This window comes from Fulmarus glacialis, unplaced genomic scaffold, assembly GCF_000690835.1.
Source record: "Fulmarus glacialis isolate BGI_N327 unplaced genomic scaffold, ASM69083v1 scaffold13991, whole genome shotgun sequence".
Classification (NCBI taxonomy): Eukaryota; Metazoa; Chordata; class Aves; order Procellariiformes; family Procellariidae; genus Fulmarus; species Fulmarus glacialis.
The window spans coordinates 3,687-24,310 of record NW_009194783.1 but is presented as its reverse complement, the minus strand read 5'-3'; the positions used below and the strand labels follow the sequence as shown (position 1 = coordinate 24,310).

Here is a 20,624-nt window from a genome sequence, read left to right as displayed (position 1 = left end):
AGCAGCCAGGTGACAATGTGCTCACCTGAACAAAACTGAAGTCTTTTCACATATCTCGCAGCTCATCCAGGGATAGGGATTGGGTGGTTACCATCTCAGTTACGGGTTCTGCTGCTTCCTCCTCCTGTTCTCCTGATGGCCCTGGTTCATGTTCATCCCTTACTAAACGAGCTGATTTTCTTGTGTATTTTCTTTTTTGTATAGGGGCAACTGGTACCGGCATGGGTTGGTTCCCTGTCGCAGGGGGCAGAGTAGCCGTTGTGCCTGCTGTGAGGGGTGGGGTAGCCGCTGTGCTTGCCATGGGGATTGGAGTAGCCGCAGGGCCTGTTGCTTTGTCATCAAATGCAGAGACCTTTTCTTCCCCTTGGGGGTTCTGAGTGGTGTTGAACAGGGCTCGGTAGGCGTGGGCCAGGCCCCAGCACATTGCAGTGATTTGTGTCTCCCTAGAATGGCCAGGGTGACAGCATACTTTTTCCAAATATTCTACTAATTTCTCAGGATTCTGCACTTGTTCAGGGGTGAAGTTCCAGAACACTGGCGGTGCCCACTGTCCTAGGCATTTGCCTATACTATCCCACTCACCCTGCCACTTATAACTATCTAGCCTTGGGGCAGATCTCTGGATGATATTCTTAAATTGCTTATTAACCTTGGATAAAACCAAAACAATATTCCCAAGGAGCACCAATAGGTGTATCTTAACTACCCAGGGATGTTTTTTAATGTAGTTAAGTTATTTTAGTAAAGGAGATGACATCATAGAGGAAGGTAGTGAGGGTGCCATTCTCTATTTCCTCCATAAAAAACCACTCAGGGGAAGAGGTATGATTGCTGATTGTCTCCATGAAGTGGTACCTGAAATACAGTAATGGCTTCATTACAAATTCTAAATATGAAGTAATGCCCAAGGCCAGTGTTTTAATAACAAACCTCCCAGGCAAAACATCACTAATCACTGCAGAACACAGCAGACTGCAAAAATTGGTATTATAGCAGGGACAACTGTGATTTTTAAGTTGGGTTTTTTTGAGTGTACTTCGTGTTTAATGAAATATTTGGAAGTCCTCCACTTTTGTTTAACTTTAAACTGGGAAGCTACTTGATGTTTCTTGTCTTCTCTTTGGAAGGGAAAGTAGTTCAGCTGAATGGCAACTAGACCAAGTAGTGATGTTAAGTCCAAGCACGGATTCAACAGACCTAACTAAGCCGTCACTACTTCAACAATAACATTTTGTCTTAGGTTTGCAGTTCCTCTTTGTGAAGGACAGGGATTTTGTCTTTCCAAATGCCAGTTAGTGTTTATCTTTGAAATACGCTGTCACCACTTCTGCATCTGCATCAGTGGTATTAAATGCTGGGAGAAACTATGTTCTGTGGTTTTGAATAGTGACATATGGAGAGAGCCTTTTAGGAAGTATTGTTGAAATAGTACAGTAACTTTTGGAGGAAAAATTAAAGCAAGTCCTATTTTTTCTTGTTTGTCAGAGTATACATCCTATGATATATAGCCAAACAAGTCAGGTATGGTTACATGCCACTAATAAGCACTTAATAGTTTCACAGAAGATACCATGGTAGTTAAATTTTACTGACTTGGTCATACAGCCCTTTTAAAATGTGATGGAGAGTAACTTAACTGATTAGGAGAAATCTGAAGGGACAAAGTCACACCCAGGAAGTTGAGTAATTTGGAATTGGTTTGGTGTGGTTCTGGGGATCAGTATTTTCCCAGGTGATACATCGTTGCAATTCTAACCAATACTTTTAACATGCTTTATGGGAAAATTTATTTTGATGAAAACGTTAAACTCATTTTGATCTTCGAATCTAAGCAATACAGCTGAGATTTTTCTCAGTCTTCTTGCATATTACTGCCATTGATACTTGCATGGAAATATTAACTACTTTTTCTCTCTTCTCCCTGACATACATCGAGACTGCCAGACAGATCAAAGATAGGTACAGTACAAAGTCTACTGCTTTTGTGTCTTTGAATTAATCTTATCCTTGAAAATGCATTTATTTTGAAAGGGTCATAGTCAGCTTAAATCAAATTCATTGACTTTTTCCTAAGTGTTTGTTGTGATACCACAACTTTTGAGAGCGCTAAAAACTTCTATGCTTCTTGTGTAGTGTTTTTCCTTGATGACTGTTGGCCTTTCATACCTTAGTAAAGAGAAAGATGTTTTTAATTCAGGGAAGTAGAGCTCTGCAGCAGCTATTATTGTTATTTCTTTAAGTATATATCATTAATTATTAATAATAAACTTCTGGTTTATTATTAATACTTGATGGCTGAAATTTAATGTTGCAAGCTGACTCTGTCCCTTTAAATTATGAGAAAATCTTAATTGTTTGGTTTTTTTAAGTACTTACAGACTTTTGCTGGCTAATTTTCCTTTTGAATGTAAAAAGTCTTGTAGCTGTTGAAATATTTCTGGTGACATCACTCTGACTAATGTCAGTGAAATTGCTATTTCTGGTAGCTTTTCTTTGAGCAGTGTCTTCAAACTGTTGTTTAGAATGCAAAACTTTACTGTTTCAAAAAGACTGCTAAGGCCATTTTTCTTCACTTGAAAGAATGATAACTATGTTCTGAGAAAACTTACTATGATGTGCATAATGTTTTGAAAGACAGCTCACAGAGTGTTTCCAGCATGTGTTGCTCTTACGGATCAAACAGGTTGGCTTTCAATTTATAGGTTTTCAATTTACAGGAAGGGTCTGATTGTCTAAATTCTCTGAAGTTTTGTGTAAAATGGGTAATTGCTAGAGAAATTAATCTTTGCTTTTCCAAGGGTAAAGATTTAGTGTCCTTAACAAATCAGAGAGATAGTGGCAGTGATAGTAATCTTAATACTTCTATCTGTAATAAGCATCCTCTCACTCTTCTAGTTTCTTGAAATGCTGTGTGATCTAATCCTTTTGAACCAATTGTGGCTGGTTTTCTGTCTAAGATTGGTGCCTAAAGAGAAGTTAAAAAGCTGTCTGAAGCTGACTACTCATTGTTCTCTTACTGCTAATCAGAGGATTATTCTTCCTTAAGGAGAGATTTACTCTACCTGTCTGATCGAGCAGTGGAATCTGCTAGGCAGCCCATACTGCATTTCAGAATGTTAGTTCTGTCTTGGAAAATCAATTGACCTGTCTCTTTTATGATGATCAGTTCAGTGTCATAATAGTCTTATATCCCAAAATTGTAATGCTCGTCACTCTCAATATGCTTATATCTTTAATACTCACCTTCATATTTCCTCCCCCTTCTTCACTACCTGAGTTTTTTGTTTTTACCATTCTTTGTTGTACCTGTAGTTAGCACACAATCTCTCTTACATATTAGTGAAGTACTTAATTCGTATCACTTCCTGTGAGCTATTAGGTGTTCTAAAGGTGCCACAGATCTGTGGGTGTAAATTGGATACAAGTGTTTGCAGTTAACTTTCTATTGTGGTGTGTATATTACCTTCTAGTTAAGAATCTCTTTGTTTTTTTAAAGCAGGAGTTAAGACCTGTGTGCTGTCTGAATCAATGTTATTCAAATTCTGCTGTGTGGCTTGATGTCTTCAGAGTTACAGAACTATACAAGAGACTTTCCCTGCTTCTTTTTTTTTGGTGGTGTAGTTGGAGTACAGGAGTGTCCTAGAAGTATTCAGAATAAGGTCTGAGCTAAGATTTCAGAAGTGGAAATGGGAGTTGTGCTTCAGTGTATCTTGTAGGACTGATCTGATACTTGCATGTTCCAAAGCAATATGGTGTCTGCAAGTTAAATGTTTCTTCATCCCCTGATAAGATCAGAGGTAGATAATGAAAGTAGAATATTCAGCTTGTTCACTGCTATTTATAAATGTCTTCTGAGCAATATTTGACACGTGAAAATCCACTTTGGAGGTAATGAGTGGACCTTGTTGAGCAGAAAAGTCTTTGGACCTTCTTAAACTAAATGTTTAAGTTTCAAATTTCTAAGTGTATAAAATATGATCCTGATTCTGCAGTGCTTTAGATTTTTCATACTTCCTGATTTTGTGTGAAGGGATATTAGTTTTGTTTTTTCTCTTATGCAAGTATTTTCACTAGTAAAAAGTTTTAAGCGCTTCTTTAGTCACTTCTGGTCTTTCTTTGCTTAGTAATGTGGAACAACTGGGAGCTTGCACCATATTCTCTTTGAGACAGTCACATTAGCAGAACTTTCTATTTTGGAGTCTGTGCTAAGTGGTAAAGTTATCTATTAGAAAAATGTTCTGGTCTTTGATCGGTATTTTGGCTAACAGTTTGACATTAACAATACAGATTATCTGATTGTGGTTTTTGTTTAAGTCCTATAGCCATTTTCAATGGAAAATACATCTTGCTAATGCTGCTTTCTTGACTTTAGAGTCACAGTGGCTTCAGCGTTCCGCATCTCTCTGAAACCAAAGGTCAGTGATAGTATGACTCATTTGATGGTGGACTTCGCTCTGGAAAGGCACATGCTCCAGGCTGTAAAGTTTTTGCCAGGTAAAAACTGTATGCAGTGAGTTTAATTTGTTACTATGTGAATAACTTACTATATTTAAAACAAACAAACAAAACAAAACCATGCCTCTTGTACCCTAATGAGCAAATTTTTCAGAGTACCTAAACTCATTCTTATTCATTGGATGTTAGGCTGAATACCTTGAGGGTAGAAGAGTTTTCTAGCTTTATTGTGTTAATTTATACATAATATAACATTTCAGAAAATAACATTGATCTCAGAAGTGAGAGTCTTCCAGACCATGTTTTTGAGTTGTCAGTTCCTCTGTACTTCCTGAAGTTACCTTAAGTTTCTCAAGACTGTACCTGCTAGCTTGATGCTTAGTGACACTCTGAAATACTAGTCATCTGCAGTAGTGTTATGCATGGAACTGTTATCTAATATATTGCTTAGTAGTGATATGATCTGAAATGCAAGAGGTAATCTCCTAGGGCAGTGATATTGCCATAATACAAAATGTGTGTTGATGCATCTGTTTGTTACTGTTTGAAAGTAAACTTGGGTGTAGTATTTCAGCATGTCTTTCATGTCTTTTTATTCATATTTTGTTCATACTGCTTTCCTATTTAAACCACTTTGCCCTTGACTGATACTAAGAATATACTTTATCATTACTTTCCCTTCCTTTTCTGTCCTATTAAATTTTCTTTATCTCAACCCACGAGTTTTACCTTTTTTTCTGATTCTCTCCCCCATCCCACTGCGGGGGGAGAGCAAATGGCTGTGTGGTGTTTAGCTGCCTGCCGGGTTAGATCCTGTGTGGCAGTTGTTGCTCTGTATTTCATAGATAAGGGAACAAGGTAGGTAAGCTGGTCACAGTACACCTGTTTAATAGGAGTGGGAGCGTAAAGATCTAACAGCAAGCATGCATGAACAAAGTTTGGTATCTAGATGAAGATATTATTTAGTATGACCCTTCTTATATGTGCATTTTCCTTATCAAATACGTAGGAATTTAAATTGTATGGGCCTTTGATTTGTAAACAGGAAATCTAACTATCTGTGTATCAATCTTGCTTTCTTCTACTGTAGTGCCAACCTCTCAAATTACTCTGACACCAAATACTAATAGCTCAAACTGTTGCAGGCAAAATTGCATTGAGCATTGATAGGCCTTCATATGTCAGGAGGAAGACTCTTTATCTGGTATCTTATACCATGACAAAAATAATTGGGGTAGGTAGCTGAACTTACAGGTATATGTTCTGAAATACTTGTCCTCATCTTAATTTTTCTTTTGCCTAAGAAGGGGTCTTACTCATATTATTCTCAAACTATTGTTGTATGACTTGGAAATTTGATGGCAAATGCATGTGATTAACACTTGAGAATTTATTGTGGTTTAACCCTGGCAGGCAGCAAAGCACCACACAGCTGCTTGCTTATTCTCCCCTGCTGTGGTGGGGTGGGGAAGAGATCAGAAGGGTGAAAGTGAGAAAATTTGTGGGTTGAGATAAATAGAGCTTAATAGGTAAAGCAGAAGCTGTGTGCATAAATGAATTCATTCACTACTTTGCATCAGCAGCCAGGTGTTCAGCCATCTCCAGGAAAGCAGGCTTCCATCAGGCATAATGGTTACTTGGGAAGACAAAATGCTATAACTCTGAATGTCCTGCTTTCCTTCTTCTTCCCCCAGCTTTTATTGCTGAGCATGACACCATATGGTATGGAATAGCTGTCCCAGCTGTGTCCCCTCCCCTTGTGAATGCCCAGCCTACTTGCTGGTGGGGCAGTGTGAGAAGCAGAAAAGGGCTTGATGCTGCTAAGCAATAACTAAAACCCCTGTGTTATCAAAACTGTTTTCATCACAAATCCAAAGCGCAGCACTGTACAAACCTCTATGAAGAAATGTAACTCTGTCCCAGCCAAAACCAGTACTGACTAGAATACTTCTGCTTTCAGTCTCTTCTGTGCTGCTTATTTGTTCTCAAGCACTTTAAATGTATACCACCAGTTTCAGTGTAATTCCTGCTTGGCTTAAACTGCAGGGATGTGAGGGGTAAAAAGGTGTTTCAGTAGTGCTAGGTTAAAATATTTGAACAGATCATGAAGGGAGGGTGTGTGTAAAGCAAACTAGGCCTTCTGCTTGTAGTGGACTTGGTATAGCTAGGAGGTGTTTCTATCTAGATGGTAAAATTACACATCTCTAAATGACTCAACCATAGTTAATGTGATGCTGATTGTCATCAGTCATTGTGGAGGGAATCATGGCTAACAATCTGTTCAAGAAATAGTTGTTTCAGCTGCATAAAGGCAACCTGTAGGTAATTAGGATTTGGTCACTGGGGCATAACTGTACAGAACAACACAGTTAAGGGTTTGAGTGTTATGAAAAGGGATGATTTTTGACAAACAATCTGTAGGTCTCAGTTCCACAGATGCATCAGTATTGTACTTTTTTGATATTCCTACTTGATACATTGACTTGCAGGCCACTTTTATATGTATTTCAAGCTTTTGTGAATGCTGAAACAAAGGAAAAGCTTTTGCAGGTCCTTCCTCCAAAAACTGCAAACAAGAAAATATCTTTTTCACTTCCTCCAGCAAAAGTCTTCCTTGAATGTGCTTTGGACACTATGAAGAGTATGTAAATGCTGTCTTTTGAAAAACATTTTCCAGTGACTTAAGTGCTCTTTGATTTCATGGAAATAGACTTCTATTGTCCATAAACAAAACATCAGTCTTTTCTTTAGTGAATCTTAGGAATTCTTTCCCCTTCTTTCAAGACAAAGGATGAAAAAGAAAAAACTAGGTAACTGCTGACTGGCTAGTGGAAACTATTACACTGTTAGTTGTCTGTAGTGGTGGAAGTAAACTTAAATGATACTGTGAGAGGGCTGCAGCTGTACTTAACCTTCTAAAGACCCAGAAATAAAAGTTTGCTTCTTCATGTTCTTCCTGTGTAGTGTTATTCTAAATGTAGGTTCATAATTGTAAGTCCACTCTACTCTAGCATGTCCTTCCTACTGCTCCCAGAAGGGATCAGCCCAACTTACTGACTAAATAAACGTCTGGAAAATGTGATGCAAGTGCTCACTCTAGAGCTAATGCGTATTTTTCACTTTGTAAAATGCATGTTAAGTGAAAGTGATATGCCTAGTCTTCAATTGTGCTTTGCTAATCGAATAGATTCTCTAAAAGGAATGAGTGTTACTGGGCCAACGGCAACTTCTAAACTATAAATCCAAGGAGAACAAATTAATATTCAGTCCATTCTCTTCTTCAAACTGATCTGTATGTTTGTCTTTCTGCAGTCCCTAAAGCTCCAGAGATAGATCTAGCAGGGTGTCTGGTTGCTGATAACTGCATAACAGTATCATGGAGAATGCCTGAAGAAGACAGCAGAATTGATCATTTTGTACTGGAGTATAGGAAAACCAACTTTGATGGGCTTCCTCGAGTGAAAGATGAACAGCGTTGGGAACTGATAGACTATATTAAAGCTACTGAATATACATTATCAGGTAAAGGTTTTTTATACTTCAAAACTAAGAATATTGATTTAACTCTCTATGCTTGGAAGTTTTGCAAAATACCTATTTTCCTGTATGTAATGAAGCTTCCATTGTTTCACATTAGTCTTGGGTGCTTTGTACAATAATGGATCTGCCTTTTATTTTGACTTTGAGGTTTTGTAAAAAATCATGTGTTAAACGAAGTTCACACTGATATTTAAGGTGGTTTTTTGCAGATTGAGATAAACGGAAGACAGCTATGTGGAACAGATCTTAGTCTTGTAAAAATTGGCAGTAATTAATATCAATTCAAGTTTCTAAACATTCACTTTTTAGGTCTGAAGTTTGATGCAAAATACATGAACCTTAGGGTACAAGCTTGCAACAAAGCTGTGGCAGGGGAATACTCTGATCCTGTGACTCTGGAAACCAAAGGTAAAATTTGAAAGACTCTAGCCTTAGATGCAGTGAAACCCCTGCACTTACTGTTCTGCCTTCATATATGAACTTGTATATTAAGTCTGCTTCTGCATGAGCACTGCTGAATGTGTCCTAAGTGAAAAGGAAAACAACCATTTCTGTAAAGGATTAAGAAGCTTGTTGGCACAAAGCTGGCCTCGTAGCAGTCAGACACTAAAAATGAGGTAGTGATGTAACTTTCTCTAACACAACTTGACGTTGGTTGTTTTGACGGTATTATAGTGCTGCTACATCATGCCAACACACAGCAAGAGAAGATGAATGTTGTGCTGAGCATTGGTAGGACTCTTAGGGCCTCTAAACAGTTGTAGCTGGCTGGTTATTGGTACTTAGCATGTGACAGGTAATAGCTTTCTGTAAATAGAAGGTGCTGAAAAGGATTTTTTTGACTTTGTAGCTGTAGATTCTAATCACTGTCAATATTAAAAAAAAAAAAAGGCAGCTCCAGATTGCTGAAGTTACTAAGTCATTGTGTTAGAAATCAGTTGGTCTGGGGATGGTGGCTTCCTAGCATGGTTTTGTAAATAAACTAGAAGAAAAATTTCTTGCAAGTGATGTTACTATTATGGTGGAGATAATGATCCTGAGGCTTTAATTATAGCTAAGTCTGTAGTGTAAAGGGCAAAATGACTCTCATGAACTGGATAATTAAAATACAAATTCTGTGGCTTGTGAATGTTCATAAAAACAAAGCTATATGCAGTTTGAATGAGCTGATGGGCATTCTGGTAACTTTTCTAAAACTGTTTTAATACTCTTAAGCAACAGTCATTGTCAGATACATAGTATCCATTTAATAGCAACTTACATTCCTTACTCCAGTACCAGAAAAATAGTTCTGATTTTGATTGTTTGGGCAGTTATTATGCTTCACATGTTTTCGTTATTTCTATGTGAACATTTAGTTTACTTTAATAATCAGCCCATAGAAACTCAGTATCCTCGTCCATGTGCTTACCTTACTGGTTTTTAGACTTGTGTACTGTTGAGCTCTAAACTCTTAATCTCAAGTATACTTTCTTTCAGAATCAGACTATAATATCTGATGGTATTAGGACCCTTACAGAATAGTCTGTAAATATCTTTAGGGAACCTGGCATGTTTTAGTTTTTTTTTTTTTGGATGAAGGACTTGGCTGCAACAAATACCAAGTCTCTTCTAGTTGCATGTATCCTCTACTGTTTTGTATCTGCAGTTGACTTCACAGTTCAACTCTGTCTGCCTGTATGTACAACCCTGTCAATTTAGTATTCTCCAAGTTTGCAATCCTTATTAATCAGAAACACCTTGTTGGAGAATTAGTGCTGCAGAGCATGGAAAATAAGCATACCTTTTAAAATCATTCATGACTGTAAGAATCTAGGGAGGAGGCTATGACTAGCAGAAAGCACCAGCTGAATTTAATTGCTGATGCTGCAGTATTACAGAGGTGAAAAAACTTACTTTGATGTAACCTATGCACTGAAGGTAGATAGTTGGGCTTTATTTAAAAGGCTCCTTGCCTTGATTACAAGCATCAGACTAAAAAAATGATGTTTCTATTAAGTCAAATAGTGCTCTGCTACAATTTTACTACTGCTTCTGTTGTTTTCTATGAATAGCCACTGTTGGGAGAGAGCATTATAACATTTCACTGTTTTCCATTTTGTCTTGACAGCATTTGTGTTCCGTTTGGACAGTACTTCATCTCATCTGAACTTGAAAGTTGAAGATACCTATGTTGAATGGGATCCTACTGGAGGCAAAGGCCAAGAAAAAATAAAAGGGAAGGAAAATAAAAGCAGGTAAGAACTCTGGAAGCAACTTTAATTTTATTTCACTTCCTCTGTCACACAGATGTAGAGGCTGTTTACGGAAGCTATTAAAAATGTGCCCTAATCATTAAAGAGGATTTTTAAAATACATTTGCTAGAGTATCATTCAAGGTACTGAAATAGCTTGTAGATGTCATGGGTTGACCTTGCTTAGCTGCCAGGTGCCCACCAAGTTGCTCTGTTGCTTCCCCTTCTCAACTGGACAGTGGGAGATCACTCTGCAATTACTGTCACAGGCAAACCAGACTGTTGGGGGAATTCAAATTACTTTATTGCCAATCAGAAGTCAGAGTAAGATAATGAGAATTAAGAACTTAAAATACCTTCCCCTCACCCCTCCCTTCTTCCCAGACTCCATTTCACTCCTGACTTCTCTTCCTCCTGCGAGCAGTGCAGGGGGACAGGGAATAGAGGTTGTGGTGGGTTCATCGTGTTGTCTCTGCTGCTCCTTCCTCCTTACACTCTTCCCCTGCAGCAGTGTGGAGTCCCACCTGCGGGCTGCAGTCCTTCATGAACTGCTCCAACATGGGCCCTTCCCATGGGCTGCAGTCCGTCACAAGCTGCTCCAGCATGGGTTCTTTCCACAGGAATGGACTGCTGCAGTGTGGGTCCCACACGGAGCCACAGGTCCTGCCAGTAGCCTGCTGCAGCCTCCTTCAGGGCATATCCCCCTGCTCTGGTGTGGGGTCCTCTGCAGGCTGCAGGGTGGCTATATTCTCACTCCTCTCTCCCAGCTGCTCTTGCGCAGCAATTTTCACCCTTTCTTAAATATGTTATCACAGAGGCACTATCACCATTGCTGATCGGTTCAGCTTTGGCCAGTGGTGGGTCCATCTTGGAGCCCGCTGGCACTGGCTTTGTCTGACATGGAGGCAGCTTCTGGTGTCTTATCATAGAAGCCACCCCTGCAGCCCCCCCACTACCAAAACCTTGTCATGTAAACATGGTACAGTAGATAAGGTAAATGTCAGCAAGCAACTGATGTAATTTTATGTTTAGTAGTGTTGCAGGTCAGTACTGGTGAACAGACAGCTTTTCTACTATAAAAAATAAAGAGTGAGCTGACTGCTTTGTCTTTTGAAAAAGCTAAGGTTAAATAAAATCGGTACTCTAGGCAATGTTTAAATTTATTACCTCATAACCCTCATTGGTGAGGAAAAGGTACCAATAAAACAAACCAGATAGCAAAAGATAACAGCTAATGGAACATAACTGTTGTAAAAATGGTAGCCCTGAACATATCTACCAACTATTTTCATCTAGGAAAAATACTTAAGTAACTTCAACAGAATTCTTGGTAGACTGTTGAGAGTTAGGCGACTTGATGTGTGCTATTCAGAATCACTGAATAAATACAGTTGGAAGAACATCATTAGATCAGTCTCCTCTGGCTGAGCCTTGAATATATCCAAGGATGAAGAATGTGTTAACTCACTGGGCCTCTATTCCAGGCCACCTTCATGGGAGGGGAGGAATATCCTGATACCTGACTGGAATTTCCTGTGGTGCAATGAGTACCAGCTGCCTCTCAGCTGTCAGTGTGCACCCCTCTGAGAAAAGCCTGGCTCGATCTTCTCTGTACCTTCCTGTTATGTCCTTAAAGACAGCAATTAGCTTTTGTCTTCCTGAGGCTGAGCAAACCAAGTCTAGCTGTCTTCCTGTGCTCCAGTCCCTTAATTGTGTTGTTGGCCCTCCACTGGACTTGCTCTATGTCAGTGTGTAGTCCTGAGGTGCCCAGACCCGGACACAGGACTTGAGGTTCAGTCTGACAGGTGCCAAATTGAGAGGAACAGTCGCTTGCCTTTGACCTCCTGGTTGCTGTCTTGCTGCTACAGCCCAGGATGTGGTTAGCGACCTCTGCCACAAGGGCACAGTGCAGTGCGTTGTCTACTGTTGTCCACCTGTTGTCAGCTCCTGTTGTCCACCAAGACTCCCAGCTGCTTTTCTGCAGAATTGCTCTTCCCTCAGTTGTCCCCCAGCCTGTCCTATTGTGTGGGGTGCTCTCATCTGGAGAGCAGTATCCACAGGTGTGAGCCTGGTGTTCAACTGTTTCTGTACATAGCTTATGGCCCACTACCCAGTCTATATGTCACCTCTTGAGGTTTGGGAATACTCTGTGGGAATGGCTCAAAAGCCTTGCTGAAGTCAAGATGTGAACAGTGTCCATTGCTCTTCCATTGTCCACAGAGCTGGCTGCTACTTACTTGAAGACAATTAATTGACTTTCAACATGTGCTTTTTGGTATGAAGAGCACTGCTTGAGATAATTTATGAACAAATACCTTTCCTATAGGCATATACTGCCAGAAGCATGGTAGAATAAGTTTTAGTGGCATCTTAAAAATGGGGATCATTTATTGTAGTAATGGAACAGTTGTTTAATGACTACTTATTTCTGTTGACAGTGGCCAGAATCCTCTGCTGAAGAGCAATAAAAGGTGATAATATACCTCTTATTCCTAGGGTCTAGCACCTGGTTTTGTTGGGAGTCTATGCTACTTTCCTTTGCTTGATGTAGTGAGAAATAAATCTAATAGCCTTTATCAGTAACAGTACACATATGCTTTTAAAAATGATTTTGAATTTTAATTTGGATTCATAGAGATTATGTATGTATTTTCCAGTGACTAGAAAACAGTCGTCCTGGCAGGATGTGTCCTAGTGTGTGGGAGACTGATTTGCAATGGTTGGAAGAGCATTATATATTCTAGTGTTGATACAAAGATCACTGTTATTTACAGATATATTGATGCTTACTTAACCTTCTGGCACATGATGGCACACTAGTTTTTTTACAAATGCAGTGAAGAGTTCCTTTCTGAGAACTTTAAAATTTTTTTAGTTCTTGTTTTTGAATCTGAAAACCCTTTTGCGTCTGAACTTGTGCTATTGCTGTTACTAGACATCAGAGGAAAAGAAATAAGTGTTTTTACACTTTCAAAGAGGGTGAAGTTTAGCCTGATGGCATGTGTAAAAAGCTTCATGGCAATTATACTTGTGGAACCAATTGTTCAAATGAGAGCCTCTTTTTTGATATGTAAAGGCAGCTAAAATATTCTATTCATTTTTCTAATAAAACTCCTGTTTGCGAAATTACTTCTCCTGTTTTTGCTCTCTTGCTCTTTTTCACTGGTTTAAAGGTTGTGGGACCAAAACATGCCCAGGTTCCTAATTTTTTGTAGGTTTTACTCCTTTGTATTCACCCATTAGGTGCATATATCTTTGGCTTGAGATCGGCAGTAAAGAAAAGTTTGTACAGGCAAAACAAGCTCTTGTTGAAGCTCTGCAGTGTTGGTAGTTCTACTAAACAAAGCATATCAGTTTCTGCTAAACTAAGTTTTAAAATGTCTTGGAGATATTGCTACTTGCTCAAAAAACTCTGGGAGTCTTATACCTTGGTCTCTCTTTGTAGTTGTCAGTAAAGAACTTCCCTAGTCTGGCCTTTGTGTTGGTAGAAGGACACAGTCATGTGTTCAACTGTGCATCTCAGGCTGACCTTTTCTAGCAGGAGATTTAGATGAGCTTTGATTCTTGCAGGAGGCTTTTGTTACCTGTTAAGAGTATCTGTGTCAAGTTATCTGCATTAAAGAGAAAATTTGAAGCTGGCTCCATAGTGGGTAGAAAAAGTTGCGGTATGGTTGTTTTAAACATCAAGTGTGCAGCTTTCAAGGGTTGGAAAGACATGATAGCAATAAAACGCTTAATGATCTGTAACATATTTATTAGAGTAGAAAAAAGCCTCTGGATAACTTCTGATATCTCTCCATGGATAAGTTCTGATATCCCTCCTTGACCTTTCTTCTCCAAAAGAGAATACATATTGCTTGGAATATGTTTTATTTGCTGAAATGGAAAAGAAAACTGAGACTAACTACAGTGTTGTAGGCAACAATCCTAACCATAAGATCAGAATATCTGGTCACTGAATAATGGAAGGAATGCATCAGTTACTATACTAGCTAATGAAGACTGTGCTATATGGGAAAATGGGCACCACACTGCCTTGCTACTATAAAATTTCCTGCCTTTCCTTATAGGAAGGGAGACTTAAGCACTGGGGGGAAAAAAACCCAACTGTTTTTTCAAACTGTTACACCAAAGATTTAATGGCATTGTCTGAACTGTTAAAGGCTGTTAGATTTTGAGTGGACAAAGCACATGCAGTGGCCATTTATAGAAGACTTGAATAAAATAAATGATATTGAGGACCCTTGAATGTCCTCCTAACTTTGAGAAAATACTAGCAAAGCACCTGCATTTTTCGTATGGTGATTCTCTAAATGGCCATATTGCTTTCTGCATAACTCATTTATACTGAATCTAATAGGAAAATTTCAGCAGCTTTTGTTGGAAGTGTGAGTGAATAATCTCTGCACTTGAAGCAGGATGGAATCTGCAAAGGGTGGTGGTTCCCCCTGAAATTATGCTTTAATTCTTGGCTTTGCTTTCTTTTCATGCTATCACTTGTTACCTTTTCTTTGGTAAGTAAACTACAGCTTCCTCCATGTGAACAAAGTTCAAAAGCATTTGATGTGGTACACCTGCACAATATACAGCTACCCCCTTCATTTAACTCCTGCAAGCAATTTAGAACTTAGCTGTCTTCTGATCAGTACTGGCAAATTTATATGTTAAATGGTGATGCTAAAGTAGACAACCTTTTCATCAGTGATTTCTTGTAGACTTTTGTAACTGGAATAAAACAAGCTTAGTGATGAAGATGAACCAGAGATCCTAGCATACTTATGACAGCTTAATACCACTCAGCTTTTGATTCCCATGTCACTTCATTTTAATGAAGGTATTAGGCAAAAGGGACATTTTCTAAGCCTTTATGAAATGGTATTTGAGAACAATTCCAGAAAACTTGAAATCAGTATTGAATGAATTGGAAAGGAAACAAGCTAAACTTCACTGTATAGTGGACATTTAAGTAGCAATTAGCTTCACCAAATTGTAGCTGAAGGAAAAGTTGGAGAGAACTTTTGTGTGTGGTAACTCTTCTAAGGTTAATCTATGACAGACTACAGAGGATGAGGATTTTAAAATGACTTCTCACGTGTATTTCAGAGACTTATTTTGTACTTAAAAATTTTTTTGTCAATGAAATTAAACTGTAAACTGCATAGCTATTTCTGAGGAGTTAAAATTCTTTGCTACTGAATTGCCTTTAAAATAATAACCAGATGTGATTCCCTGGTTACTAAGGTTTAATATTCACTGTAACTTGCAAATAGCCTTTGTTTCAGTTAATGGTTAAATTGCTAGGGATTATTTTTGAGGGCGTAACTGAGGTAAAATAAAACATTTGAAAACCTCATTAGGTTAAAATTATTCTTTTATGCAACCCGATTCCTCATTAGAAGATTCCTCATTAGAATATTCTCCAGAGCTAAGTGTCTTCATTTATTTTGCTATTGCTTCCTGAGAATGCTTTTGAAAAGTATGATTAGAAAGTCTAAGCCTTTCTTGATTGGGATTAGACTTAAATTTTATAATGACTCTTGAGGAGTTGCTATGTGCTTCTTAGCACAATGTGTTGTGACACGATTTTCTTTTCTGTAGTCTTTATGATAGAGTTAATATAATCAAATAAAATCCCCACCCTTCAATATATTTTTGGTGTTTGATTTTTTTTTTTGAGGAAAGTTGTGATCTGTTAAACTCTGGAAGTCTCTCTTCTTTTTTTTTAAAACAAATTGTGTTTAGATTTGACACCCGTGGGTTTTGTATCATATTCAGTCTGTGAATTTTGAAATAAATTATTACAGTTTCATTCCTTTCATTCTTCATTGGATTATACTTTTTCCTGGGATTTCAGTAATTGCTTATACAAGCCATACATGTGCTGAAAAACCTACCTTTAACACAACTGATGTTATTTTCCCATTCACTGATATTTAAATTCCCGTGAAAATTAGGCATGTTGGCATTGAATGTCAGCAGTGTATTCATACTTATCTGATTGTTGTAGCTGATCTACAGGACGTATTAGAAGTCTTCTGTGGAAAACCAGAAACATGAATTCTCTAATTCTCTAAGGTTCTGCGTAGTATAGGCAAAACATTGTTTCATGCAGGCGTTTGTTCAAACCATGTGCCACACATCTGCTTTTTTCCCTGCTGTTTCCTTTTGCAGCGGCCTCTGAACTTTTTTTTACAATGTCTTGTATTTTTTCTGGCTGTCATCTCTTCTCTCTCAGTTATTCTGCATGCATACTGTTAGAGGTGTGAAGTGGCTGAACAATGAACTGTGTCATTGCAGTAGCTTATGTATGTTTATTGCACCCTAACTGACTCAGGAAAACTTGTTTGAGTGTGGATTTCTGTAGTTGTGTCCAAATCGTGAACGGTTCATTTCTTCTTAGAAGTGGTGCACTGTCTCCAAAGAGGACATCTGTTAGCGCAAGATCCTCAGTGAGGGGTAGCAGAGATCGTTTTACTGGTGAATCATATACAGTGTTGGGTAAGATGAACTTTTTACTTCTGTTAGAGGTGTAATGCTGTGGAAGGGCAGATTAGGTAAGAATTTGAGGGAAGATTTGTGATTGTTCAACGCTGTGTACTTGATGCTGCCCTGCACAGAGGTAGTTTTGCCTATATAACACCAGAATTTCATGCCACAGCAAGTGTCTTCAAGTCTGTTGAAGCTCTTTGTTACAAAGTTCTTAGTGACAGACATTCACTGCTATTAAATGTGAATTGATCTTAAATGTATCTTGTCTCAATGGATGTAAGTAGAAACTCTCTCATTATTCTATTTTATATTTATATTCTATTTTCTCTTACATTAATTTTTTTGTTCGTTATAGTTCAGATTTTTGTATTTCTAAGCCTTCACCTTAAAATAGAGGACATCACTGATGCCTATAAGGAAGCAAGCATTGTAAGGTACACATAATTAGAGCAACTAAATGTTTTTTTTTTTTTTTGGTAGGAGACACTGCTGTTGAAAGTGGACAGCATTACTGGGAGGTGAGAGCCCAGAAGGACTGCAAATCCTGCAGCGTGGGAGTAACATACAGAAACCTGGGGAAATTTGACCAGCTGGGAAAGACTAATTCAAGCTGGTGCATCCATATCAACAACTGGCTGCAAACTACGTTTTCAGCAAAACATAATAATAAAACCAAGACTCTAGATATACCTGTTCCAGACAGAATAGGAGTATACTGTGACTTTGATGGAGGTAAGTTATAATCTTGAGATTTAGCTAAAAACTTAGCTAAAGTAGTATGTTACTTCCAGATTGGTATAGTCTCTGTTGTGGTTTAACCCCAGCTGGCAACTAAGCACCACACAGCTGCTTGCTCACTCTCCCCCAGTGGGATGGGGGAGTGAATCAGAAGAGTAAAAGTGAGAAAACTTGTGGGTTGAGATCAAGGCAGTTTAACAGGTAAAGCAAAAGCTGTGCATGCAAGCAAAGCAAAACAAGGAGTTCGTTTACTACTTCCCATTGGCAGGCAGGCGTTCAGCCATTTCCAGGAAAGCAGGGCTCCATCATGTGGACTGGGAAGACAAACGCCATCACTCTGAACGTCCCGCCTTTCTTCTTCTTCCCCCAGCTTTATATGCTGAGCATGATACCATATGATGTGGAATACCCCGTTGGCTGTCCTAGTTATGCTCCCTCCCAGCTTCTTGTGCACCTGGCAGAGCACGGGAAGCTGAAAAGCCCTTGACTAGTGTAAACACTACTTAGCAACAACTAAAGCATTAGTGTGTTATCAACATTATTCTCATCCTAAATCCAAAACACAGTACTATACCAGCTAGTAGGAAAAAAAATTAACTCTCTCCCAGATGAAACCAGGACAGCCTCTTATGAAAATAAGGCCCAGAGCTGTTTGTGTAATAGTGCTTGTAATGTCAAATGACCCAGGTTCATCTATGTGACAGAGCTACTAACTGAGAATTTTTCAGTCATGTGGTCTGTATGTAATGTGTTCTGGAAACCTCTCCCTGGAAAGGAATCAATTTTACAAAAAGTTACACAGCAATAGCATTTAAACATGTATTTCAACTTATTTTCTGCCTCTTTTAGGTCAGCTCGCATTTTATAATGCAAACTCGAAGGAGCGGTTACACACCTTCAGAACAAGGTTTACCCAACCATTATTACCAGGCTTCATGGTCAGTATCTATAAAATTTTGTTCAGTTTCTAGCACTGAATTTAGTTTACTGAAGACTTAATTGTTTTTTGAAGGAGGAAACTGGGAGCACTATTTTTGGCTGACTAATGACTTTCAAAAATGTTTAACTGTTTTCTGTTTGATTTCATGTAGCACTTATAATAGCACTCCAATAGAACTCTGCACCTGGGTGTCTCAGCTATGGAAATAAGTCATTAAATTTTCGTAGGGTAAATCATAATAGCACATTTTGATAGCTGATGAGCCGGCTACAATAATTGACCTGAATTGATGCAGATAGGACCCCAAGATGCTGTGAGCTGTCAGAGCAGGTGTCATGAGACAGAACAACACCAGAGGCTTCCTTCTGAGATACAAGACTCTAGCTTTCAAATCTTTAAAAGCTCAGTGGGATTTTCTTGCCAGTCACTTCACTGGTCTGCATAACTTTTTTGTGGCTCTAAGCTAATCACTGAAAACTTGCTGCAATTCTAAAGACTCAAACCTTGCAAAAAATGCACAGGAAAAGGATTAGTTACTGTGTATTGATTTTCCTCTAATGATTTAAGTAATTTGTTTGAGTAACTAAATTTGGAGGCCTCAGCTGTGTTATAAGGTGCTATCAAGTGCATCATACTTTGGGAGCAGGGTATAGGTCTGGGAAAACTTAGGAATCTGGAGGATTCATACTGGTTCATACTAACAACTCAGCTGCCTAGGCTCTGGCCTCTAGCCTCTTGTAATTCAGCCCATAAAAAACCCAGCATAGTAATTTTCAAGTGTGATTAGACCAATTAATAAAGTAGTTCTTCTTTTGGGCGTGGAGAAGGAATGGAAAAGTAGTAACTTCCCCAGGCAGCCTTACATCTAGCATTTCCAAACGCCTGATTTTTCACTTGTATCAGACAGAATTCCTTTCACAAATTCTACTGTTAGCTAGATGTACTGACAATAGGAGTCTAAATTTTTAATAGCTATTTATTTGGAGGTGACCAAGCAAGTTGCCTTATTGATCCTTTTCAACATACAGGGAACAGAATAGCTTCAGAACTGTTGGGACACCTGTGTTAGTCATCCCTCAGCTTTGCGAAGGCTGACTCATTAAGTCAGTTCCTAAGGCAATCCAAGGAGACATTTGCTTACCATACTTTAGCCCATTAGTCTGCATCTCATACAGCCCCTAGTACTTAGTGGTAGCAGTTTTACAGACACTACTTAAAAATAACAAGCTACTTAATTACAGCTCTCCAATTTATTCACAAACATGGAGATAACATTCTTTCATGTAGCTCAGTTGTAGAATAGAGGTCACTGGCACCTGTGCCCCTGAAGCTTCTCAAAACTTTTTTGTACTATGGTTACCTTGACATAATTCTGCCATGTCATACTAAAACTAAGCCGTGCTTTCAGACACTGGACCATAGTATTGCTTTTCTTTGTCATTCTAAGTAGTTGCTGCTAGCACATTGGTCTTCAAAGAAGTTTTCCTATTAGGAGCAAGACTTTTAGTATTAGATCTTAGACTTTGTTATAAACTTAGTCATAAAGCATAATACATGAAGCATTTTAGACTTTATGGTCTTAAAAAGCTTCTGTGTGATTAGAATGTTTTACAGAGTGCTGTGACTAGAGAGCAAGAGAGAAGACAAATGCATCTGCAGGATAAGTTTTGTGTTAGTTCCTTTGTGGGATGGGAGAAAAGAGATGTAGATGCTTCATAATGTTCAGAATATTGATTTTTTTTTTTCTCCCTTAGATCTGGTGTGGTGGGCTTACAGTGAGTACTGGATTGCAGGTGCCAAGTGCTGTGCAAACACTCCAGAAAAGTGAAAATGGATTGAGTGGTTCAACAAGCAGCCTAAACAATATGGCCTAGTAATGTCTATTAAACACTTCTATTGCTGAATGTTTTTTTTCTGTGTAGCTGCTACTCACAGAAGCTTGGGAGCATTGGATTAAACTGGGTTTGCTACCTACTGCTGTTTAAGGCCTGGGTACTTGATAGTGCAAAGATTTGGGCTAGAGTGTTAGGAACCTACTGTGAATCCAGACAGAAATGTCAGACAGAAAACTGAACTGTTGCCTATTTGAAAAATAAGTGGAGAAAAAAAGAGCTGTAACTATGTACTTTTCTAATACTGTATGTAAGCATTTTGTTATAGGCTTGAATATTAATTTTGTTATGAATATTATTTTTCTATGAAGAATATAAAAAATACCATTTTCTTAG

General features: G+C 38.5%; 1 protein-coding gene across 1 annotated transcript; it reads left to right on the top strand.

Moving 5' to 3' along the window:
* The first annotated feature begins 1,888 nt into the window (after positions 1-1,888).
* On the top strand, positions 1,889-20,270 carry LOC104070971 (FSD1-like protein). Its single transcript, XM_009587882.1, has 10 exons — positions 1,889-1,959; positions 4,373-4,494; positions 7,768-7,977; positions 8,305-8,403; positions 10,106-10,232; positions 12,668-12,700; positions 16,630-16,727; positions 17,199-17,450; positions 18,306-18,394; positions 20,151-20,270. Exons 1-10 carry the CDS (start codon positions 1,889-1,891, stop codon positions 20,268-20,270), a joined length of 1,221 nt encoding a protein of 406 aa, XP_009586177.1.
* Positions 20,271-20,624: the final 354 nt, after the last annotated feature.